Source organism: Paroedura picta, chromosome 2, assembly GCF_049243985.1.
Source record: "Paroedura picta isolate Pp20150507F chromosome 2, Ppicta_v3.0, whole genome shotgun sequence".
Classification (NCBI taxonomy): domain Eukaryota; kingdom Metazoa; phylum Chordata; class Lepidosauria; order Squamata; family Gekkonidae; genus Paroedura; species Paroedura picta.
In genome coordinates, this window is record NC_135370.1 from 54,954,665 (window position 1) to 54,981,860 (window position 27,196).

At 40.7% G+C, this 27,196-nt stretch overlaps 1 protein-coding gene across 5 annotated transcripts in view; it reads left to right on the forward strand.

Moving 5' to 3' along the window:
* LRP1B (LDL receptor related protein 1B) overlaps window positions 1-27,196 on the forward strand; it is a 1,129,178-nt gene that overhangs the window by 1,087,532 nt on the left and 14,450 nt on the right. For 3 of the 5 annotated variants that reach the window (XM_077320173.1, XM_077320171.1, XM_077320172.1), the window contains exons 82-87: window positions 995-1,120; window positions 1,915-2,079; window positions 8,858-9,019; window positions 14,246-14,420; window positions 16,871-16,975; window positions 18,342-18,455. In XM_077320173.1, the coding sequence (XP_077176288.1) occupies window positions 995-1,120; window positions 1,915-2,079; window positions 8,858-9,019; window positions 14,246-14,420; window positions 16,871-16,975; window positions 18,342-18,455 (847 nt within the window). Of the gene's footprint in view, window positions 1-994; window positions 1,121-1,909; window positions 2,080-8,857; window positions 9,020-14,245; window positions 14,421-16,870; window positions 16,976-18,341; window positions 18,456-27,196 lie in introns of those variants that run through there. The other 2 variants (XM_077320174.1, XM_077320175.1) reach the window with 2 other exon arrangements.

A 27,196-nucleotide genomic window follows, 5' to 3' on the forward strand; every position in this document is an offset into this window, starting at 1 on the left:
TCACATCGAGTAAAGTTTTGATCTCTCATGATTTGATATTGGCTGTTTTGGTTACTTGGGGTAACTATGCTTTGATGTTGCCTCAATTGTTTTACCTCCCCTAGATAGTTGGGCAACCATCAATGAAATCTAGGATATGATTGATTTTAACGTCTTAAGCTTAGGTTCTATTAAGTAGATGCTGGTTAAAAGAGAGAGAGGGGGGGGGACCTGCTGCAGGGATATAAGGCTTACACAAGAAAAAGAAAATAGCTAAGGGGGCAGTTCAGCCATTATTAACTTCATTCTGGTTTATTTCAGTGAGAAAGTTAAAACATATGCTTAAAAATGTTAACTGTTTAATTTTGCCTTAGTTTAATGTCTGCTTGGCAAGTGTTGGCAATGCCCAGGAAATGCAGGGCAAAGTGAAGTCCAGATGTTTGGTGTTGTGCATCATTTTCAGCATGAACCTCAAATGGATGTCTCTGAATTGAGCCAATGCTCCAGCATGAATGAGAAACTCCGTAGTTTTTAGACACCAGACTTACACATCCGTTCACTTTCAGAGACAGACCTTTGCTCCACATGTCTGCTTGCATGAAGTGTAAGACCTCTAACTGCACACTGCCCCCAAAGAGAAGTGGTCATATCCCCAAATAAATGTTTAACAATTCTTTTAAAAAACAAAACAAAATTAGCCAATTTCTACCCATTCGGAAAACCCTTGCAGGGCTGTCGAGAAACCCCAGGGTTTCACAAAACCCAGATTGAGAAAGCCTGCTCTAAGGTGGCACTGGACTCTTGCTGTTTTCTACTGTGCTCTGCCAATTCTTCCCTCAGCATTGCATCAACTCTCTGCCCAAGCTGGCAGGATGTTGCATCTGCATTCAAATAGGGCATAGGATTACCCATATGATAAATTGTTCGGCAGTTAGGGGATGTACAGCCTCTTGTCTGCACAACTGTTTTAATTCATTTCTTCAGAAATAAACCATTTGTTTCTCTCTCCAAACAGCACATAATCCTTGCTTGGAGTTCACCTGTGAGTTCCTGTGTTTACTCAATCCTTCAGGGGCAACTTGTATATGTCCAGAAGGAAAGTCCTTGCTCAATGGAACATGCAGCGATTCAAGTATTTTAGGTGGGTATTACAGTGTAAATAAGAAAGAAAAAGAAATTGTAATTTGTGTGTTTGTTGAAAAGGAGCCAGCAAAAGAGTCTTGAAAATTCTGTATTAAAATTATTTTGTTCCATATTAGTGGGAGTAAACTTTGCCGCATCCATGGAAAGGTGGAGGTTTGATCTGATTTCTCTTGTTTGCTGCAATTCCACCTCCACCCTTCCTTGATGCATTTTACTTAAAAGAGTCCTGCCCAAACTATGGCTAAGGGATTTTTGCTATGAACAAGGAGCTGCTCAGGAAAAGTGAAGAGTGAGAAGATGCTCTTGTCTGAGCACTTTCTATTTACATAACTGTAGCATCCAAGCCCATATTTCCTGTAAGATGTAAACTTGAGAATTAGTCCTTCAGTTACCACTTTTTTGACAATTTAGCTCAATTGATTGTATTCATTACCTGCCAATGTTGTAATAAGAGCAGGCTTTCATACCCCGCTTATCATTACTCCTCACAACAAACACCCTGTGAGGTAGGTGGTACTTAGAGAATTCCAAGGGAACTGCTCTGCAAGAACAGCTCTATGAGAATTGTAATTGCTGGCTGCATGAGGAGGAGTGGAGAATCATACCCAATTTTCCAGACTAGAGTCCACCACTCTTTGACCACTGCACTGGCTCTCAGTCTTCTGCTAAACACCCAGTCTTCTGCTGTGTTGGAAGTTCTATAATTTGTGGTATTTGCTTCATTTGTTTTCTCTTGTTCCCAGAATTAACAACTATAGGAATTTAATTTGTATGTTTATGCTTTAAGTACAGATGATACATGTAAACTGACTTGTGATAATGGAGGAAGATGTGTCCTAAATGAGAAAGGTGATCCAAGATGTTACTGTTGGCCCAGTTATTCAGGGGAGAGATGTGAAACTAACCACTGTGACAATTATTGCCAAAATGGAGGAACTTGTGTAGCTTCTATCATTGGTAAGTACCTAAATCTAGCTATCAGTGAAAAGTTGGTTCTTTCCATTTCCCAACCCTAATGAAGTTTTGAATTAGCATGTATCTTTTTTCTTCTCACTTTTTTCTTTAATTAGCTAATATTGATTGCCAGACATATGTAAAAAGTAATATAACCTTGATTTTCTAATTACAGTGACCAATGGGAAGTGCTTATATTATGATAATGAAAAATTGTTAATTTATAGTTTAAAGAAAAGCTATAAATATTTTTAATGTGATAGATTCAGTTATTGATTGCATTATTAAACATGGGGAATGTTCAACTTTTTCACTTTGTATAAAACTAAATAAGGTGGTCTTGATTAGATTAGGAGCATGTACCCAGAAACCTTCTTCTTCTTAGCCTCTCTCTTTATGGTTGGACCACTGTATGAGCTAAAACTTAGATGTCAATCTAGCATCAAAACTTTTATGTATAGACTAGCTTCAAAGCCCGTTCATACGAATGGGCTCTGAAAGGGCCATTCACATTTGAGAAACCCCTGAAATATTCATCAAGCTTCAAGAAGCCCCAAAAGTGGTATGATTTTGCAGAATATGGTTGGGAAGTATAGCTGTGTATATGTCCATCTAGGGCCTCTTCCCATCCCCTCCAGACCCTTAATTGACCATGAGGGGATGACATGACCATTTATGGTTATATTATAATAAATGCTGAACAAATTAAAAAATAGATACAAAATAATTAACTCCCACCCATTTGAGAAACCCTTCTCTTTGAGAAAGCCTGGTTTATGTGCTTGGTCCCACCTCCTGCATGCACCTTCTGGTGGATCACTCTCCTCCTCTCAAAATTCCAAAGTTCTCACAGATTCAAAGAGGATAGTGTCCCCTGACCTTATGGAACAGGCATATAGTTAGGAGTTGCCATTAAGACCAACTGGAATCCATTGCATGAGATGTCTTACCAACTTCAGTAGGGTCATCAGAAGTTCTAGTTAAGTTATTTTGGGCAGGGATAATATATCATTGTGGATATATTTGACCGGCTTTCTGTTTTGGTTAGGTTTGGAGGGCTTATTTTGGCCTATAAATTGTTTTGGAAGAGAATAACTTAGGTCAGGATATTTTGTCCTGTTAGAAGTTGCCAATTAATTCATAAATCATCTGTCACAATATTCCAGATCTTTCTACTTTTGGAGTGAGGCTGATGACAATTGAATGCATGGTTCCCCCCCCCCCCCCAGACTGGCACGTAGATTATGAAACACTTCATCCTGAAATATTATTTGGTGTCCTGATGTTCATCATGTAGGCATTGAGCACAGACTATTTTATTTTCTCAGAGTTTTAGATCTTCATCATCTGGCCACAAATGGTAATTTGTTAAACAAATCACTGTCATAATTAATTATATTTACAACAGTTGAGCCTGTTGGCAAACTCCTGTGTGAACATTATCAAAGTAGAGTTGGGGCCAAATTTAATTAAAATTTATACATTTATGGCATTGCACTTTAGTAACAGAAGACAGAAAATGTCATCAGTTAATTAAATACATATGAGAATTAAAACTTCAGCCATAATACAGAGTATTTTCAAAGAAAACAAAGAAAATGTTAAAGAAATAATGAACAGAAAAAGTGTATGAAACATATGCTTTGTTTGCTCCTAGAAGAATAATTGGAAATAGTACAACAACAGAAAAAATGACTTCTTGACATAACAATCAAGTAGTTAACGGAGATATTATAGTTATTACAAAATCTGAATTCATAATATGTCAAATAGTTATATTAATAGAAAAATCAGAAACCTAATGAATATTCATTTTATTGGTAATTAAACATTTAGGAGGACAGAAGAAAAAATTTAAGAAACTGGCAGTGCCATTGGTGAATTATAAAGGCTTTTCATTTCTGTAGTTAATGGCAACTTTTTCATTTTATTGAAATTTTAATATAATTATTCAACAACTGGAACAAAAATCTCTTTAACAAATTTCACCCAGTTTCACCATTATATGGTTACAAACAAAACACAGCAATAACAAAAATATTGAGAATTTCTGTATGGTCTCCCCCCCCCCCCTCCGCATGATGATTCTGGCCCCGTATTTCTTCTGATTATCTCCTGGTTTCTGTGTGCATTTTTCTGCCTTTTGACCTCCTTCTCAATTTTTCCAACTGTTTTGAGACCATATTGCTCTGGATTTTTTCTTGAAACCAATTTTGAGCCAGAATTTTCCTCTGGCATAATGTTTCTGCCAGTATTCTTCACTACACCCACTTCCAACCCACTTTTCAATTACTTTGCAGCCATTATTGTTAAACCATTTTTTTCTCCTCCATCCCCCTGGATCTGGAGACAAATGAATACATTTATTTTAAAGGCCCTTAAATATTGGGTTATTGATGTAGAGTTATGATGATAGTTTGAGCAGTTTCTCTGAATTCCTAGCTTCCATTAACCAAAAAAATCTATATTCCTTTTGCTTATAAAGATATAAGGAAAAAGTCATATATCTGTGAGGCAAGGGACTAGAGCAGCGGTGCTCAACCCGGAGGCTGCAACCCCCCGAGGGGTCATTTGGCCTTTCCCAGGGGGTTGCGGCGGTGGCGTCATGGTGCTGGCCTCCTCCACGCCACCTCGGAGGTCACTGAGGCAGCGTGAAGGAGGCCAGCGCCATGCTGCCATTGCTACTACCGCTCCTGTGACGTCACCTCTCCTGTGATCCTCCTTGGCCACTGCAACTCCAGCCGCCTCTGCTGCCACTCCACACCTACAGCAAGAGCAATGGCTGCATCTGCGCATGACTGCCACTGTGTGTGAGCATGTGCACCACACTCATCTGTGCACATGTGAGCGCACATGCCACCACCACCATCACCCCGCCCCTGCTGCAGTATCACAATATTACAGTGATATTTTATAGCATTTTAAAAAAAACAGGATGATCTGTTGCCACCAGTAACACTGACAACAGTCCCCTCCCCCAAAAAACCTAATTAGTTAAGCCCCATGTGAAAGAAAATAAGCTAGCTACACAACTGGGAAAATACACAAGGAGGATTGACTCTGCACAAGCCAATTCCAATGCTTGTGAATCAAATCCTAGGAAAATCTGTTCCACATAGTATATTTCTGGTAAGGGCTTGGAGGAGGAGCATGTCTCATGGCTTAAGTGCACTTAACACCCTCTCAGGGCAGTTGTCCCACCCCTGAGTGCCTCTTCCTCCAACCCGCTTGCCTGTCCAGCGGCCAGCCAATCACCTTCTATACCCCATCCCTGACCACCCCCTTCTCCTTCTACTTCCCTCTGACTCCACTAATATCTTAAACAACAGCATGATTTTCAGGAAACAAGCTTTCAAGGGTCAGAGCTCCCTTTTTAAGGTACAAGAAGTAGTAGGGATTTCTGAATCCTTAACCTTTTCCACATGCAGGGCCAAATCACATGACGTCTCCTACCTGTAATTATGGGATAGTAAATTGCAATGTTTCTCCCCTCCACACTATGCCTCCCCATCTCAACTTTTTCCCTCCTCACTAGCCACCCAGTCCTTCTCTTCCCCACTCACTGTTGCACCACCCAAGCTGCATTTCAACGGGTCTGTGAAAGGAAGTGAGCCAGAGAACTGCTAGATCCTGCTGGTACCCACCCAAATCCTTAAAAGATTCTGGCCCTAAGATGTCGGCTGGGGATGGGCTCTGAGGCAGGGACGCAGGCTCAGCAGGGGAGGGAGCCCAGTCCTGGATGGGGGAAAGAGGCACCACGGAAACAGCCCAGGAAGCCAGCTTGCCTCCAGCGGCCCACTACCCTTGAGAGGGAACGGTCAATGGGGGAGGAGAGCCCCTCAGCCACTTCCCTCCAACAAGCCCAAGCTGCACTGTCCAAGCTGCCACTGCTGTACCATGTCAGCCTCTCGAACTGTGCTACCTTAGCAGCCAGGAGAGCTGCTCGCTGCTTGTTCACCTCTGGGACAAACGATAGAGAGTGGTATATCCACTTTCCTGAATTTACCACATCCTGTTTTAAAAATGGCCACATTGCGAAACAGCCTCAAGAGGTTGGCAACGTCATTTGGAGTGGCTCCAATAAGCTGCCAAATTCGGAGGCTGTGTCGCCAGATATTCCTTGTGCAGAAGTTGCACTTATATCCTTGAATCCCTGTTGTCACAAAGTGGAAGTGATGCTTGACCATAAATGTGCTCAGTTCATGAAACCACAAAGTACACTTTATAATTTCATGATTCTACAAGTATTAAGCATTTTATTCCATGGAAATCAAAGAAACTTGAGTTAGTCATGATTAGGCACATGTAAAAAAGCATTTCATTTTCTAGATTTTGCTATATTGAACCTCAAAAAAATATTGGTATTTCTTGGCATTTCTGAATCCTAATACTGGTATGGCTTTTGGATTAAGGAAATATTTGGGAAAGCTGATTTGGGGGGGGGGGCTTGCGTGGTCCTGAGATTTAAAGGGACTGTATTTAAATGCCCACCAAACTGCAGATACTGCAGAGAGAACCCTATCTGCAGGATAGGCTTAGGGTCTGTGGGGGGCTCAGATTGAACTGGGTGTTGTGAGCCCAGGTCCTGTTAGTGAGGAAGAGTCTTGCCAGGCTTTACCCAAGCCTCCACTTAATTAGAACTTACCTTGCTCCAGGCCATTTGCTTTAAAAAAAAAATCCCTGGGAGAAGGGAGAGGGAGGCGGGTGCGCAGGCGGGACATTGGAGGTGGAAATACTGCTTCTTCGCCTCCATACATTTCTTTAGGGTTTAAATTGCTTTCGGTCATTTAAACTTAACAGCTTGTGGGCAGGCCCATCAAGCTGTCAGTTTTAAATGGCTGGCAGCCTTTTTAGGGATCCATTTCCTACCTCCAATGGTCCCTTTTGTTTCCATCTGTTTGAAGGCAAAAGCAAGGATTTGAATGACTGGCAGCCATTTAAACTTAAGAGGTGGCTGTAAGACTTGACAAGCTGCTAGTTTTCAATGGCCAGAACTTTCAACAATCCCTTTTGCTCCCTCCCACTTGGAAGTAGGGGAGAACAAAAGGGACCGCTGAATAATATAGCTAACTGTCCAAAAAAAAGCCAAAAAATTAGGCTTTTATTTGGGTCAGCTGATATACGAACCAGATCAATGAATCTGTATTCAATTTGAATGAATACTGGTAAGGTCTTTTTTTTAAATATTTTTTTCAGGTTGGGTAATCTGAACGCACATGACTAGTTATGATTATTTTTTTAGTTTTTCATATTCATAACTTCTGGTTTTTATTTTTATATTTTTGCTTTTGATTGTGCACAGTATCTGAGTTAGTTAATATATTTTGTTAACTGTGCAATATAAATGGATTTTTCAAAATCATTTGTTACTGAGTCCAAAGAAAACTAAAAGGTTTCATAATCTTTTAAGTTTCTGAGTCTACCTTTATTTATCTGCCTTTCACAGTTTTACAGTTCATTCTCTAATCTAAAAGGTTATGTTAATTAATATGATATGACAAACAAGCAAGCATTATGCGGGGATATAACTATTAAGAACAATTAGAGTTTGGCCAGAAGTTTCAGTTGTATGATATATTCATGACAGCTTTGACTCCATACAATGTTAAGATCCATGCTATATGCATGAAATGAGAGGACACAGGAAAAGGGAATTATTTAGAGATATTGATACTAAATAAATATATCTTTCACTATTTTATATTTTCTGTAAGCACTGAATAAAGCACTGAAGCACTGAAGATTACATTTCAGGAACAAAATGTTTTAAAGTTCTGGTACTAACCTTTAAGCCCATTCACGGTCCGGGCCCAGCATAGCTGAGGGGACCACCTCTCTGCCTATGTCCCTTGAAGAGCACTTCGCTTTGCGAATTCCAACTGGTTGGTGATCCCTGGCCCCAAGGAAGTTTGTATGGCTTCAACCAAGGCCAGGATGCTCCCAGTCTTGGCTCTTACTTGGTGAAATAAGCTCCCAGAGGAGATACAGGCTTGGCCAGAGCTGGCAGAGTTCTGCAGGGTCTGCAAGACAGAGCTATTTGTTATGCTATTGTTGATCAATACTGGTTCTTACTGTTTCAATACTGGTTCTTACTGTTAGCCTTTGGTTGAGGCAAATAGCCCCATAACATCTACAGAACCTTTCCGAAAAATACATCATTGATATATCTGAATCTGAAAGATTTTCTGATAGTGACCAATCCCTGGGTTGAGTGACAATGGTTGACACTGCTATTGGCTGCTGCACGAAAAAAGTGGACGATTCCAAATAGTGACAAGAGAGAAACAGAATCTATCCAGTGGCTTAATAAAGCTTGAAAAGATAAAGAGTCTCTTATGTTATTTATTCAGGCTTCGACTCTGCCAGAACGGTCTCTAGATTTGTTTTCTGTTTTCAATCTTTCATCAGTGGCAGTGAGTCCGTCCTTGTTAATATTTGAGTATAATTAGGCAAACGCTCCTGTATAATGGAGAGTCAAGGCTGTGAGCTCAGAAAAACAGGAAGGCAGAAAGAACATATAGGATAATCCCACACACAAAAGTGGCTATATAAGCTCATAACTACCTACTACTGTGTTGGAATGAATATTTATGTGTGACATCTGTTTGTTCTGACTGAACAATCCTTAAAGCTTTTTTCCTGCCATTCTGTAGAGCTGACTAAATTTATTGTGGTTCTATGATTTTTATCTGATTCTAGATTAAATAACATTTCCTACTGATTAATGAACAAAGCACGTATAGAGTTTCATTATACTAACAATTTCATTTTTGTCTTATAGGAAGACCTACATGCAGTTGCACATTGGGCTTTACTGGTCCCAAATGTAATAAAACAGTTTGTGATCATTATTGTCAAAATGGAGGAACCTGCACTGTCACTGCTGGAAATCAGCCTCGTTGTCATTGCCAGCCTGAATATACTGGTGACAGATGCCAATATTGTAAGTACAATAAATATTAAGGATCATATTTAAAGTTTTAGTTTATTTATTTATAATTATATTTGTATACCACCGCTTACGAATGTCTTGCAGCGGTTTACAGATGTCAGTAAAAACACAATAAAATCCCATAATAGTACCCTTAAAAAATATAACAGTATAAACATACAAAAAATGTAAACGAGATGGCGAACAATAAAAATATATCAACCTTCCCCTCCATTCAGCACGTGGGTCAATAACTCCCCCTCACTATCTCACTGAGACCGTGGATCCTAGCTAGTCTCAGTTGTGGATCCTCAGATGGTGACACCGGGACACCGCCCCAGCCTCAACCATATGCCTGGCAGAAGAGCTTCATCTTGCCTGGCATAAGAGCCTTTGGAAAGCTAACAACTCTGACAGGGCCCTTTGTTCTTCCAGGAGCTCATTCCAGTAGGTTGGGGCCAGGGCCGAAAATGCCCTGGCGTGGGTTGAGACCAGGCGAACATCACAGGGGCCCAGGACAACCAGTAGATTCATACCCACAGAGCGAAGAGCCCTGCGGAGATCATAAACAGATAAGCAGTCTCACAGATAGATAGGACCCAGGCCTCATATAGCCTTAAAGGTTAAACCAATACCTTAAACTTGATCTGGAAACAAACTGGTAACCAGCGCAGATGGCACAGCGCCGGCTGAATATGGGCTCTCCAAGATGTCCCAGTAAGGTCCATTGCAGTTGCATTTTGTACCAGCAGTAATTTCCTGATCAAAGCCAAGGGCAGACCCGCATACAGTGAGGTACAGAAGTCTAACCTGGAAGTGACCATTGCATGGATCACTGTAGCCAAGTGTTCTGGGTGCAGGTAGGGTACTAGTAGCTGTGCTTGGCGCAGGTGGTTGAGGCCAGCGCACCAAGGAATATCTGGACCCCCCTCCTGGATCATACTACTGGCAGCTTGAGATCTGTTCTCCCATGTCCACCCTGAGAAATTTAGGGGAGAGGTTTCGTTGCTTTTACATTGCCACATGATATCTTGGACATTGAATAGGATACTTTGAATTGTCTGTTTTTAGGGGTATTTTTACCTGGAGTTTTTATCTGTTGTAAGCTGCCACGAGCCTTTTTGGGAATGATGGGCTAAAAATCAAATAAACTAAACTAAAATTTGTATTTGGGCTACTTTCATGACCTGAGCCTCCATGAAAGGGAAGGCATCAAAGGTCATACCCGAATTACTGGCAACCAGGGCTGGTGTTAATTGTACCCTGTACAAGCATGGGAGGCATGCTTCCATATCCTGTCTCCTTCTACCCAACCATAGGACCTGTGTCTTGGAGCTGTTGAGTTTCAGCAACTCTGCCTGAGCCATCCAGCCACTGCTTCCAAACAACTGGCAAATTTATCTGGGGGCGAGTCTGGCCGTCTGTCCATTAGGAATTAGAGCTAGGTGTCATCTGCATATTGATAACAACCTAGCCCATGGCCCCGGACCAACTGGGCTAGAGGGCGCATATAGATATTAAAGAGCACATGGGAACCCAGTGGGGGCTGATAACTCCTCCCTCACCACAACTCTGTGTCCAGTTCTGGAGAAAGGAGATCAGCCATTGTAGCACAGTCCCCCTAATCCTGGCCCTGGCAAGGTAGTGAGAAATGATTTTGTGGTCAACCATGTCAAACGTGGCCAACAGGTCTAAAAGCACGAGAATGGCCGATTTGCCCCGGTCCAGCTGGTGCCAGATATAATCCATCAAGGCGACCAGCGCAGTCCCCATCCTTTGGCCAGGACAGAAGCCAGACTGCTATGGGTCAAGAGCCATACCAGTAAAACCTGAATGGAATTAAATGCCTTAAAGCCACACATATACACATATGTGTCACAAAGTTGGAAACAGGGCTCTTATTGTGACAATACTCATTAGTACGGAATACCAGCACCTTTTTCATGACTTCCCCAAGTCCTGAGAACTGGAGAGGACACGCAGTAATGGGTTTAAAATACAAGTACAACAATATAGGCTAGATATCAGGAAAAAAAAATTTCATAGTCCTCCTATTCCAGCAGTGGAATAGGCTGCCTAAGGAGGTGGTGAACTCCCCCTCACTGGCAGTCTTCAAGCAAAGGTTGGATACACACTTTTCTTGGATGCTTTAGGATGCTTAGGGCTGATCCTGCTTTAAGCAGGAGGTTGGACTAGATGGCCTGTATGGCCCCTTCCAACTCTATGATTCTATGATTCCATGAATTGGAGGAAATCATCTGTCTTATATATGTACTGATACTTTACTAGCAAAAAAGGACTTGCACTGGAATAAAAGTTATTGTTAATATAATCAAATAATGCAAATAATAAAAGACATCAACAGAAATACTTAATTATCTATTAGTATTATAGCTCATGAAAAACCTGATCAAACAAAGCTTTACAATAAACCCATAGCCATCTCTAAAATGAAGCTGGTTGAAGCAGCCATATCAAATGGCAGAGTTGGGAAGCATTGTAAAGTTCTGACTGACCAGTGCTAGTCTCACATCCCACCTACAACTACTTCTGGTGCCTCCCATATCCCCCCCCCCCACACCCCAATTTTCACCTGGGAGCTGAAGCAACTTTTTGATACCACTCTTACCAAGACTCTTTTAATTTATTTAATTATTTCTTTTTTTCATAATACGATAACAAACCAGAATAAGAAAACATATTTTAAATTTATTGAAATAGTTTATTGAGCAAAAGATAAAATACCCAAAATGCAAATGAAATTCCAGGAGGAAAAGAACATGCATAGCAAGTTTGAACCGAGCAAGGGAACTGAAACCCAGAGTAGATTCTAAGGCCAGGTAGCAGAACAGGCCAGAACATCATTTGGTGAAGAATTCAATTTTAGACCTCAAGAATGAATAGCGTACAAATAAATAAATAAATAAATAAATAACACACACACACACACACACACACATAAAGATAAAGGTAAAGGTAAAGGTATCCCCTGTGCAAGCACCAAGTCATGTCTGACCCTTGGGGTGACGCCCTCTAGCGTTTTCATGGCAGACTCAATACGGGGTGGTTTGCCAGTGCCTTCCCCAGTCATTACCATTTACCCCCCAGCAAGCTGGGTACTCATTTTACCGACCTCGGAAGGATGGAAGGCTGAGTCAACCTTGAGCCGGCTGCTGGGATTGAACTCCCAGCCTCATGGGCAAAGCTTTCAGATGGCTGCCTTACCACTCGGCGCCACAAGAGGCTCTCAACATAAACATACATACATACATACATACATACATACATACATACATACATACATACATACATACATACATATACATATGATAGATAGGGTCACCAGTGTATCTGGCAAGCAACAGAAAGATTCAGGGCTAAGGGTGAGAATGGCCTGGCACCCCAACATTTTGTACCTCAACAACGTTTTGTACCTCTCACACTTTTGTGTCTAAACTATGTCACGTGTTAAAGCAGTGGTGGAGAACAGAGACTACATATCTCCCCCATCCCAACTCATACATTAGTTCCACCGTTTGTCTTTACAATAAGGTTGCCTTTAATGTGTGATTTTTAAACTATTGAACTGAAGCACTGATAAAGTCAGTTCACTGAGTCACAATCAAGCAAGGTGTCCATATAATTTTTATGAAATCTAATGCAAATTAATAACATGTTTATTCCGCTCCTTTGGTTTGTTCAGTCCTCTCTCTGGGAGGTGTCAAATTGTTCATAGATGAGCAGATATTAGCACCAGTTAGAAACAGTTTTTTGTTTTGAAAATTCAGCTGAGGAGAAAGGGGATGCAGTATCTGTTTTTAATGAAACATTTGCAAAGCTCAGAAAAGAATAATTGGTGCATGGTTGAAAAATTTCTGCAACAGTCCAGTAGATCAAATTCATAAATGTGAACCGAGAAGATGAAAGATACATATGCAGAAAAAATATTCATTTCTGTGTTACTTTTGCTGTAAATATGGTAAAAATGTATGATCCCAAATAATTACTAACCTCTGTTACAAAGCTTTTTCTGAGAATAAACTATTTAATTCAATTAAAAATCTGTCAAACAATTCATATGCATCTTAAATGGAATTTTCACTGAAATCAACAGAATATATTTCCACTTGGGAGACTACAAAATGAATTCAAGTCTTTGAATAGAAAACCTTGAGTAATTGGAATGCCATTCTCTTGGTATTAAATAAATTGCATGGATCTAAAAATAACTACGATTGGGTATTTGAAAACAATATAGTACATAAATCATGCACAGACACACAGATTAAGAAAAAAATATTTACTTGAGATTTACCCAAAGCCAGCCAAATTGTTTCTAGTTGACTACTTCTGCAAACATCAATTTTTTAAAAGTATTCATTTAAATGTAAATTTAAGGGTACTTTCTACACTCTGTGTTGATTATCAGATTTGAAAGTCTGCTGACACAGTCTAAAATAACAGCATTTTACAGATAAACAAAATCCATTAAGAAACAACTACAAAACAAAGGGAAATATACCAGGACCTTCAGAATTCTTTTAAAGTGGACAATAGTTGCCCAATCATACTGATTCATATGTTTGTTTGTTTATTAAGTATGGCATAATGCCAGCCACACTACTGATTCATAAGAAACCTGATTATTTCAAATGGATTTAAACAAAAATATCTTCATAATTCATATTATTATTTAAAAACTCATATTATGTTGTTTACCCATATATTTTCCCCTAAGTGTTCCACATATCTTCTCACTAACTATGTTGCGTATGCCTGTAGTGTTATCTCATGTCAGAAACTGAGAGGCAAGAGAAAGCTAGTTTGCCTTGGATTTGCCAGCACTGTTGCTGGGAGTGGTCAGTTTTCCTCTGAATAGAATGTTCTATTGAAGCATTTGCTGTAAAAACATATCACCATTTCAGTCAATGTCCTCCTCTACTAGTGGATAGGCTTCGATGCCTCTTCCACCATCAGCCACTTGTTCCATCAGACTCCATCTGTCCATTCCATAGTAATGTCTTTAACAAACTAAATCATGCTTCCCCCCCCCCCCCTCCCCACAAAAAAATTATGTGTTCAGCTTTCAGGCATCCCTTCACTTGAAACCTGTTTACAGAATCATCTTGGGTTATGAGAAAAGTTGCTGTTTGAATCAATGTATTTTTATTTGGTGTGTTTTTATAAGGGGAATTTTTATCACTTAGATGATACATTTAGATGATTCATTCCTTGCAGATGTTTGTCACCATTATTGTGTAAATTCTGAGTCCTGCGTCATTGCTGATGATGGTAATGTGGAATGTGTCTGTCCTTTACGATATGAAGGACCAAAGTGTGAAGTAGACAAGTGTGCCAAGTGTCATGGAGGACAGTGCATTATAGACAAGGAGAGTGATGATATAACATGCAAGTAAGTCAAAGTTATGATAATTAAATAACCACAAGATATATTTAATGTAAACATTTGCAATATAAAACAAACCATAGTGAACCATAAATGTATGTCAGCATATACCAGGCTTTGTTTGTAAACAAAACCACTGATTTCTGGGATATTTGCATATCAGGACTTTAAAAAAAAGTTATCCAATAGTCAGTATAGGTCAGTATGTAGAATGGGGGAGGGGGAAATACCTAGGAAAATTGACAGAAAGGGTTTACATATCCCTTCAAGTTTTCATTGTCTGTGTTCTAGCACTTCAGGAAATTGTAGAGGTCTCCTATTCACAACATACCTGACCATACATATGTAGCAGCCCTTTGTATGCACATAGAAGACTAAGAACCAAACTAGATCTATCCCTGAGTCTACCAAGGGGATGCTTCTGCCATTTTACATTTCACAAAAGCTGCAAGGGCCAATCTTGACTGGGACCATGGCTCACAGGGTAGGAGGAGCTGCTGTCCCCCCTCCCCCCCAACATACACTCATACATGCCATTCTCAAGATCCCAACACCCTGGTGTTAAGGCCCTTGAAAACAGTGGATAGTTGGATGGAACAGGGACATTTCTCTCACCATCATCTGAATCAGGATCAGACCCTCACAGCATTTGTAAACAGATGGAATTGTTTGCCTAAAATAGTGGAGATGACCTTGGTTGACTCAGAAATTATGTCACATTTGTTTAGCTATAAGACTCTCTCTCTGTGGCTTATTGAGGCAGGGATGCTTTTTAGAGTTATAATGCAGATTTCTAGAACCAGTAAGTTCCTGGATCATTGTAATACATTTAGACCACAGCAAGAATCCTGAATTTGTGTGGGTTTTGGATTTTTGGTATTTTTTAAGTTTTTGCAAGGAACACAGTGGCCTCTTATGCACGGCGGCAGCTACTGCGCGCTGTCGCTGTCCCGTTGTATTGGGCCAGGATGCCCTGCCATTCCCCGCATATGCACGAGGGCGGGACATGCTGGGCTGCCCCGGCCTAGCGCACGCTGAACACCAGAGCCAGAAGGTAAGCCGGCGTGGCGGGGGAGGTTTGGACAGGTTTGGAGGGAGTGGGGGGCACAGGCCCCCTCCGCAAGCCCAGATGGGGGTAGGGGGTCACGCCTGCCAGCTCCAGAGCTCCACGGAGCCCGCAGGGGCGGTGGTGTCCCTACAGGGACACTGTGGGGTCGGGGCTGGGAAGGCCGACAAGCCTGGCGCTGGCGATTACGCACAGCGCCGGCCCACCGCAGCCCCAGCATACTCAGGAAGCTGCGTAAGGTTGCTTACCGTGGGCCTTCCATAGCCCTGGTCCGGGAGGCGCCTGCGCTGGTGGCGGCAGCAAGCGTTATCGGTGATGTTAACCGAAGTGCTCCTGCCGCCAGAGCAGGCATTCTAGCCCATGCATAAGAGGCCAGTGAGCCTGTTAACAATTAGATGACGAGAAATTTAGAGTTAACAATATTGTGTCACCTAACCTAACAGATGTATTGTAGTATGAACTTTTGTAAGACACAGATCTTTTTGTCAGTTCCATTTGACAATGTTTCTCATAAGCTTATGCCACAGTAATACTGATCAAATTTAAGATACCAGAAGACTTCATGTTGCTATGGCTGCTACTCATGCGGACTTTTCAGATTTGGAGAAACTTTTGCACTAGTCTGTGCTGGTACCTATACACTTTTAAAATGGATGCTATGTTTACAATATGCCGACAAATAGAAAATACAGCCATTGGGCCATGGAGACTTAGAAGCAAATGAAGATCAATCATATTTCTATGTTCTTCCCAAAAAAATGTTATACTCAAATCAGTGATGTATGAATCCCACTTGTGCTTCCAATAATTTATCTCAGGATACAAATCTGACCAAGAGTCAGTTCATTATTTCCATATCACATTGATTTAAAAATTGGCAGATGATAGGGTCACTTACAAGTTATTTTGTGGAATAGTAAGGTCTAATCACTAAAATGAATGGTCCCAATATCTGGATGTTTCTGACCTGGTCCCAATATCTGGATGTTTCTGACCCTAGCTAGTTTGGTCTTGCCAAATCTTGGAAGCTAAGTAGAGGCCAACCCTGGCTACTATTTGGAAAGGAGACTTCCAAGGAATACCAAAGTCACGACACAGAGGCAGACAATGGCAAACTACTTCTAAATGTTTCTTGCCTTGAAAATCCTATAGGGTCATCTTAAATTACCTATGACTTAACAGCAGTTTCCACAACTAGTATTAGGATGAAGAAGACATTTTCTAAGGTTCTCTGATCTAACCAGACATTGGCTTATGTTCCCTTGAACGCGTAACCCAATAATTGATGAAGTAACCACAATCTTCTTAAGTCTAGGATATTAACCAATCATGTCATTTTAAGCACTAGCATTTGACTTTAATGCATTTAAAATGACTTTTTTCACTACAGTTGCACAAATGGAAAGATTGCATCCAGTTGTCAGTTATGTGATGGTTATTGCTACAATGGAGGTATATGTCAGCTGGACCCAGAGACAAATATACCTGTTTGCCTGTGAGTATACTACTATCATTGACCATCTTAATATCTATAAATGCCTAGTGTCATATTGTCTGAATATTTTTATCTGCTCCCATAATTCTATGGCAATTAAATCTTTGGTGTTCCAGGGTTTGTTTGTTTGTTTTTACCTCTCCAGTTTGCATTATTTAAATGAAAGTAACAGAAAAGTGGCTGCCATTTTAAATTAAGTCAATATCTGATATTTGAGATAGCCATTTGTACTCACTAAAATTGATGTGTGTAAATACTACATATGCATTTCAATAAAATGGCATATGATAAAATACACACATTGTTCTCTATATACGGCCTATTATGGCTATTTTAATTCCTATAAATGTTTAACCTTTATAATGTGAGCATTCATATAGCAAATTTTGAAGTGGATCCGTAAACCAGGTTCAACTGTCATAGTCATATTAATTTGGTCATCTGAACACATAATGGCAGCTACAGCATGCATCTTCATAATTCTACTAGCAGTGGGACTGCTTAAAAAAGAGGCCTGAAGACTACAACTGTGGGCTAGAATCTCAGCTTAGAACCCCCTTCATGCCTCCCTAACCACATAGGGTATATACATGTGAATTCTAGGCTTGTGAATGGATCATTATGTAAGCATGCATCAACGACATCAAAAATGAAGGTGCATTATTTCAATGTATGTTGCACCATTATGCTTCATGAAAGGAGTTGCTTTGTGTTTCAAAAGGTTAACAACTTAGTCTCAATATATTTTATCTTCCTGATTATTGAAAATTAATGGCTGAAGCCAGAATGTCTCTTTATGGCATATTGCTATAGGATTGTAAAATGTTAGTAGATTAGGATTCTGTTCATTGACCATGATCCTCCTTATATGGAAAGAGTAACTGCATGTAGAAGGATGAGCATGAGGCCTAATATATTCCTGAAACCGATTCCTTGTGTGCACACACAAGAGTTGGACCATTATCAGAAACCAGAGAACCATGCACTCCTCTTTATGTACAACTGGCCTTTCATTTGTTGTTAGATATTAATTAATTATGCTCAGGACCAGATGAGGAGGAGGGGTGAATAGGGATGTGCACGGGTCTTGACTCGGGCACTATTATGTGCTTAGAAGACAGTGGGGAGGGCAACTGGACCCTATTGAGGCCTATGCTGTTCTTTCTGTGCAGAGGCATTGTGACTGTGCCCAAAATTTTTCAGAAAAGATTTTATGAACAATATTAGATTAGATTTCCCTGTGAGAGTGCTGAGCATTTTTCCTTACTGTTTTTTCCCTAGTATAATTGTGTATATGCATTTAAAGCATGTTCAGCAAAAGGCAGAATATTTATTTATTTAGCTGTATTTTACTGGAATTCTGCAGATGCTCTGTGGGGTTTAAAAGTCAGCGCTGTGACCAGAAAGTGAACCCTTGTGATTACTACTGTCAGAATGAGGGAATTTGCACTTTAACTGCGTTTAATGAACCAAGATGCAAGTAGGTTTAACCTTCCACTTAATGCTGCGCATTTTGTGACATCATTTCAGGCCACAGTTCATTGGTTCACATCATGCATAGCCATATACATTTCACAATCTATACTCAATCTCAGGGTTCATATGTATAATAAAATGCAGCTTTTTGTAGTTTTGCTAATGAGTATATTAAAATATAGTGTGGGGGTAAAGTCTAGCCATATAATTAGAAGTGAAATTTTATACTACTATTTATCAATGCAGTGAAAATAATGTGACATGTCAGGTGGTTTGCTGAATAACCCTACGCTTAAATAGCTTGGAATTTAGAACAATGGTAAACCGCACAAACATTCATCATTTCATTTTTTTAAAAATCTGATTCTACAGCATTAGAATGTACAAGACAATTGAACAAGCAGTTTGTCAGATGTTGAAATAGTAAACTTATTTATCAATGCAAAGTGAAAATAACTCTTAAAAAGTGATTACCGTAGACATCAGAATCTCTTAACTCTTTCTTTTACTCAGTACACAATTTAGCTTCATTTGATCATTCACTCGATCTTTCAAGTAGAAATCTGATACGTTTCCTGGAGAAAAATATTACTGCCCAACAGGAAATTAAATTACATTTGTCTTATATAGCATACTCTTGAAAATAAATGAGACAAAATAAGGGAGTTTGGTTAGAAGGGCCGTCTTACTCTTTCATTCTTTTATTGGCACAAGACATAATCCAACACAGAATTAAACATACTTAATCATATTGAAATAAAGACTTTAAGCTTGCTTAATACTGTATTTCCATTATGGTTCTACAACTTTAAATAATGCAAAATCAGGGCTGCGATATGAATATCTTGTATTATGTGATAGTTCTACATTGGGAGCATAAGCATTAGAATGATACTAACCATATGGATTGTTCCAAGAATATGGAAAGCATGAGGAGGAAATGCCACACAGAAGCATTTCCTAGTGTTATTAGAATTTGCAAAATGCCGAAACTGGAAAGCCCGACACGCTGCTTGGAGGCAGCAATAGCGAGGGGAGAGCGGGGGGAATGGGGCCCCTGCCGCACAATGGCGGGGAGCAGCATGCTGCTCTCTCACCAGGGTGGGGGTGGGGGGACACCCTGGTTGGCTCCGCGCCTCCACAGAGCTGACGGGTGTGCAGTGTCCCTCCAGGGCTGAGGAAAGGCCAGGGCTGAGGAAGGGCCAGGCCAAAAGGCCCTTCCACTTAAGCATGGAACTGGCCCGACCCAGCTCCTGCTGGTACCCGCGGCATCCCAGGGAACACAGAAGATTCTGTGTTACCTTGTCATGGGTCTTCTGTGGTGCTGCCCTGGGCCAGGGCTGGGATAGGATGGCGGCAGCAAGGTGCATAATCAGGGCTGATCTGCTGCCGCCATCCCGGATTTCAAGCTCCATGCATAAATAGTCATAGTGTGAGCCAAACCCCACTTACAAATTAAATGCAGGTGGCATGACTAACAGAAGAAATGGCCCATGTCAGTATGTCTTCACCCTATATCACAACCACTGGATACCATAGAGAATTATTTATTCCTTAATTATATTTAATAGTTCATTTATTTTTATTGATACTATACTTAATTAAATATGAAATGAATGAGGCCAAATGGTATGAAATAAGATTACACAGCCTTACTTAATATAACCAACTACTCACTGAAAACATAGCACAACCTTATTCCTTGTTCTATCAGTTCCGCACAGATTCATTGTAGCAGGAGTGTGGCAAATTGTAATCGCTACTAAAATGCAGTTATGCACAATGCCGTACACAATCTTCGTTGTAGCGCTTCCGGGGAAATCCCAAAAAGTGGATTCACCCCCTGGAAAGCGTTACACTCTTACAAGCAATCTGCAACACTAGCAAAAAGGTTCTTTGCATTACCATTGTTGCGGTTTCAGCAAAGTCCCTCCCCCTGGCTGTCTCCTCTGATCTTCCGGCGAAGCGATCGCCATTTTTTTTCTCGGAGCAAGCTCAGAGCAACGAACCAGTGAGCCTTCATTCACCCAGCAAGGCTTCCCCGGCTGCAGTCCTTCCACAGAGCTGTTTTAAGTCACCAAGCACCCCACAGCCCCATTTGCTGGTTCCCTTTATTTTTGGCCGAAAATCGCACCCGTGCACGGGGGGGATTTTTTTTTACTCGGGGGGAGCATGGCAATGATGAAACGGCAGCTCACACGCCATCTGCCAGCTAGATGGGTCTCTCCGTTGCACGAATCAACGCAGATTCGTTGCAACGTGTTTTTTTTTTAAACCTGCCTTAAAGGGAAAGGGGCCTTTTGGGAGCATGATAACGGCCGCCCATTGGCTGCTCATTTGATTGATGGCCAGGGGCGGGACAAAGCTCGGCAAATATCGCTTCCTGGATAGCAATTTTTGCCGAGACCGGAAACCTGTGGGAAACGATTGAAACGCAACTGGATTCCACTACAAAGGCTGGTATGCATAACGATGAATTCCACTATTTTAAATTGTGTTTTTTCTTTCCGTGATCAATTTGCCACATAGATCATGGTGCGGAATGGGCCTCAGTATTGTCTACTCAGACTGGCAGTGGCTGTCCAGGATCTTAGGTTGATGCCATTCACATCACTCACTCCCCATTCTATTTCAACTGGGGATGCCAGGATCTGAACCTGCAACCTTCTACTTGCCCAGTGGATGCTCTATCACTGAGCCATAGCCCCTTCCTGCAATGCATTATGTATTAACTCTCTTTGTTTAAGGATTGCCTCTTCACCAAAACATACTCATATAGTTCTTCAAAGAATTGAAGTGTGGGCAAGAGCTGCAAGCTAAACTAAGACATAAGATGCTAACTGGTTAGCAACCCAAACAATTGGAAGTAATAAATACATGGATCACCACTCCGCTGGAATGCCCTTTAAAACCCCACTGAGACCAAAGCTAGCCCAAGTGCAGCCAACAGCCTCCATGATAATTGCCCATGGTCTCATCAGTGTACATGGTCCCCTTTGGAAGAGTTCCAGCTCCAAGCTAATCTAGAAAATCTGAGGGCAGGCCAGGCTCAGTGCCATATAAAGAAACACCATTGGTTTCTCGTGGAAATATACCCAAAAGCAAACAAAACCAATAGGCAAAAAGGGGTATCCTCTTGAAATTTATTAATTGCAGTCCTAGGTTATTTAAATGTTTTTGTAACCATAATAGGTTCCTAGGTATACAATCCCACTTTCTGTTTCTTCTTCAGTGGTTTCAATTATGGTCTATAATAAAGCAACAACATGTGGGTGCACCAGCTGGCGCACTGGCACCCACACCTCCCCTCCCCCCCTCCCGCGCCATGGCTCTGGCTGCTTCGGGTACAAACAGCCACTTTGGATGCCGAAGCGCCCAACCTAACTGCCACCCCTTCGAACCTTCAACAAATCAGCCTCTCCATCACATGGCTATCCAGCCTCTGTTTAAAAGTTTCCAAAGATGGAGAACCCACAACCTCCCAAGGAAGCCTGTTCCACTGAGAAACCACTCTGTCAGGAACTTCTTCCAGATGTTTAGATGGAATTTCTTTTGAATTAATTTCATCCCAATGACTCTAGTCCATCCCTCTAGGGCAAGAGAGAACAACTCTGTTCTATCCTCTATATGGCATCCTTTTAAATACTTGAAGATAGCTATCATATCACCTCTTAGTCGTCTCCTCTCCTTGGCTAAACAGAGCAAGCTTACCCAAACTTTCCTCATACGTCTTGGTCTCCAAGCCTGTCACCATCTTTGTTGCCCTCCTCTGGACATGCTCCAGTTTGTCTACATCTCTCTTCAACTGGGATGCCCAAAACTGAACACAGTACTCCGTGAGGCCGAACCAGAGCAGAATAAAGGGGTACCGTCACCTCCTGTGATCTGGATAAGATACTCGGTTTGATACAGCTCAAAATCCCATTTGCCTTTTTAGTTACCGAGTCACAGTGCTGACTCATGTTCAATGTAAGGTCTACAAAGACTCCTTACTTATGCCAAGAGAAAAGCTATATTGTCAGAATATTCTTTGTGTGCCAGTACTGTCCCACCTTTACCTTCACTCCATCATTTAGATGCATCTTTATTTGTCCCCACAATCTGCAGCTTTATTTATTATTGGCTTCATTTATAGCCCACCTGTCTTTCATTGGGTCCTTAAAGCAGCTTACAGCATTCTCCTCTTCTCCTTTTTATCTTTACAATCACCCTGTGAGTTAAGTCAGTCTGAGAAAGTGTAACTGTCCCAAATCACCCAGCAATTTTTCATGATAGAGTGAGTATACATAAACCATTATACTATGCCAGCTCTCAGCTTCCACTCCTTCCTTGCCCACTGACAACCCCAAATTAGTTACTGAGCAGATAGTTGGCTTTCTGGGTGTTCAATTTTTAGAATTTTAATAGGTAATTACATTTCTATTAATTTTAATAAGTTGTAAACCTCCTTGTGCATAGTGGGAGAGAGGCAGTCTAGAAATTTAATAACAATAATAAAATTGCAATATGATATTTAGTGCCTCTTGCTTTTCTGAATCAGGCTTGGACATCTGACATTTCCCATTCCAAATACATTAACAGATTTCAATGGGCTCCATTTCTGTGGCTTGAAATAGCACTATTGATATCCCATATTCTCCCAGTGATTTGTTTCAAAGAAAGTTTGAGTGCACTTTCTTTTTCTAAAATTGTGGGCTTTTCTTCAAAAGGTTCTTCTTGAAAGGAATCTATCATTCTTTTTTGACTCATCTTTTTAATCCCTCAGCATATTATTTCCTTCTTTGATTTTGTCCTGTTCAGTAAAGACATCTCCATGTTAATCTTCCAGATTGTCTAACCGCTCTTTAAATTTCTCCTTGATTTCTAGGATCTTGTGAAACATACTTTTTGTTCTTCCCTTTTTGTTGTAATCTTCTTTTTCTTTATACTGGTAACTATAATAGTTCTCTTTGTTTCTGTGTATCAGTCACTGGAACACTGCATTTGAACCTGAAGCTCTATTTCTGTCACCTCTGACTTACTTTTCATCTCTTTTGCAATGTTAAGAGTTTCATTGTTCATTCATTGAGGCTTTTCATTTCTTTTGATACAGGAATAGTCTTTGCATATCCTTCTTTGACAGATCACAAGTTTCATCCCATAGTTCTTCCAGTTAATTGAATCATAGCTATTTAAAATTCTTTAAAATCAAACAGATGTTTATTTTTTGTCACCTAAAATACTAGTTTTCTAGTCAGAATTTATTGCAGTATCTATAATGGTTTGTGTGCTGCCTGATTGTTGGGGTGGGGGAGGAAATCTGGTTGAAATCAGACCACTACTATTGGCAAATTAATATGATATGAAATATTTGTGTATATTGGCTTTTTGTATTAAAATTGGATTTTAGTTATGGAATAGAATGAGTAGAATAAAAATGGGGCATGTGGAGAATAAAAAATGGGGCACATAGACCTTGGCTGAGTAGGAATGACTAATGTGGTTGACGATATAGAATAGAGAATAAGGGAATGTCTCCTATTGAATTTTTAAAAATTCTACTAGGTGTGGCCAGTATGGACATGATCCAGCCAAAGTTTAGCACTTTTAATTTACATGAGAAATAATTTAACACAGGACTATTTAGCTGTTGCAAAGAGCATTTAACATAGATTTTAGTCCAGTGGCACCTTAGAGACTAACAACTACAGATACAGTAGAACAGAAGTGGAAATCTGATCTGATGTGGCATTTCACTGGCTGCATGGGTCAAGGCTTAGACTTCAGAGTGCAAGGCAGAACCATGCATTTTGTGGCAGACCTCTGGAGCAGGGGTCATCAACCCCCGGTCTGCTGCCTGGTGCCGGGCCACAAAGGCCACGGTACCGGGCCGCCGGCAGCCGCGCCTGCCTCCCCCCGCCCGCAGCGAGAAGGAAGGGAAGAGGCAGGTGCATTTAAAGCCTCTTCTCCAGATTCTTTTGACCATGTACTGCATTGCTTTTTTTATAGCAAAAAAGGGTCAGTAGCGAAATTAGCTCTCAAATTTTATGCATGATGATGATGACAACCTTGTCCATTGTTATCATTATCCATGGGTGTTTCCCTTCCATCATTGTTTTCTTTTTGTTCTACGTTTTCCCTCACTTTCACTGTACATGTCCATTGGGATTTCATTTGCATTTGCATTGATTTTCAGCCCTTCAGAACTCTGTTTGCTTTCCAATCACTGTTTCTGCAGGTTTTCTTAGCATGGTTTTGTGCCCATTTCCCCTTGTTTGCTTCCAAGCCAAACGTAATTCAAAAGTGTACAGAGCCACCTGGATTCCCCCCACCCCTTTTCAGCCCCTCAAAGGTCACTTCCCATCCTTATCAAGGTTGCTTTGCCCACTCCATAGTTTCACTCAAAGTGTGCATTATTTTACTTTTTGTTTTTACAAGTGGCATGAGTCTAATGATGATATAGTATTGCTTGTCTTGGAGCCACAGTGATCCACATGATGGTCATCTCCAGGTTCAATTCCTGTAACTCGCTGTATGTGGCCATTCCCTTGTCCCTGATCCAAAAATGACAACCAGTGCAAAATGCAGCTGCTAGGGTCCTGACTAGGACACCATGGAGGACCCATATCCAGCCTGCTCTGAGGCAGCTGCATTAGCTACAGGTTGAGTGCTGGATCAGGTTCAAGGTTGTGTTTTTTTTTTTTACATCCAGGGCCATTCACAATCTGGGCCTAACTCCCTATGCCCACGCAGGGACTTGTACTTTGCAATGGCAAACAGGTTGGAGATCCCTGGGCTGTATGAAGTCTGCCTGGCCTCAACCAAGGCAAGAGCCGCAGCTTGGTGGAATGAGCTAACGGATGAACTGAGGGCTCTGCAGGAGCTTGTAAAGTTACACAGGGCCTGTAAAATGGAGCTCTTCTTCCAGGCCTTTGGTTCAGACCAGGTAGAATCAGGAATTAGGAGGTCTTCCCATTTTCTGGTATGCCATTGACCTGGAACCAGAAAAATGGTTAGGGGGCCAGTGGGGGGGGGGGGAATTGGGACTGATGGGGATTGGGAGGGTGGGATGGGGATTTTGTTTTATTTTATAAATTGTATTAGTTATAAGCTGCCTTGAGCTAGCTGTGCTGGAACTGGCAGCATTTAAATATAACTAACTATGAAATAACTAAATAAGAACCAACAATATGAGTGCTTCTGTCGCATTTCTCTGAGAAGTCTCTTCACAAACTCTGAAAGGATGAAAAAGAAGGAAGGAAAAGGCCAGCAATGAAGAGAGAAATGGCAGAGTGTGGTAACTTTCTTCCATTTTTCACAACAGAGACCATTTGAGTTTGGCAATAAGAAAAGGGAGCTTTTTGCCCACCTCTCTCAAATGATTTAAGGATTTAAATGGAAGACACTTACTTGTTGATACTGCAGAGCTGTAATAAGGCAATTTTGTAATTTTAAAATAGCCTCTGGACACCACCCCCATATGTCACAAGTGACATTCCCAGAATAAATACACTAGATGTGAGGAGGGGATGTTTTGTACAGCAGGACAGAATTCAAAGTCAAGCTCCTAAGTCTTGACTGTTCGGTCTTGACTCTGCAGTACTTCCTGCTTGTGTAATAGGCCTTTGAGTATTTCTAATGGCAGTCTGTGGTGCACTTCTGTTGCCCTGCAATAATTCTTGGTATGACAGGTTTCCTCTAATGACTACAGGCTGAAACTAAGCAGTGCTTCTCCTAGTTCTTTGTTCCATTAATTGTAGAGAATGTGGTTATGGGGCTGAACCATGGTATGGCTTTACTTCTTTGCTGAACTGTGAGCTATGCTGTTTTCTCTTCCCTTACAGTTTCTCTTTCCGTTACAAAACTGGTGTGTTCTCATTAGATTCAGTTTAGAATAGCAAATAAAGTTATGGGGAAAGGAAGATTTAAAGTCATATAGTATGTAAAAAATTTACTCTAAGTGGTGTTTAATGCATAAATATGTATTTATCTAATTTAAAAATACTTGCCTTAGCTAGAATTGTATAACTTGCAGTACGACTTTCTAGTTGAAATAACTAATATAACTGTCTCAATAGTAGAAACAGTAGTTATTGTAGCATTTTTAATAAATTGTATATCTATTATTACTAGTTGTCATAGTATTTTTAAGCTATTAAATACCTACAGTTGTCTGCTATAGCCAAAATAATCATGATACAGTAGGAAGCTCCTTATAAGAACACCTTGAGAAATATTTTTATTAATTAGATTTTATTAATTAAAGAGAATGATGTAAGCCACTATTAGTTCCCATTGGAAAGAAAGATGTGGAAATAGATAAATAAGTAGTTCCATTTCTGTTTCCTTTTACCTAATTGTAAAAGTTTTCCTGTTTAATTTGAAATTGTTAAGTTTTCAAATTTGCATATGAATAAAACTATTTTCTGGGGAATATCTGTTTTATGTGTTTTAGATTAAATGTGTATGCAGACTCACCATTTTTCCATGATTCCTACTCTTCTTGTCGAAGCTGGCAGGATAAAAATAATTGTGAAATAAACTTTGCAACCCATCTTCCACAGACACAGGAGGAATGGGAACAGCTACTGCTGGCAAGGCCTGGTGCTGAACTCCACTTGCTATACCGCCACCACCTCTGCTACCCATATTCTGAAGGCAGCCCTGCCCCCAGCCCCAGTTCTTCATCCTAGCAGTGGCAGTGGGACAGCAAGCGGAGCTCAGAGTTGGGCCTAGGCAGTCTCCTTCACCAACCTCTTTCACAGG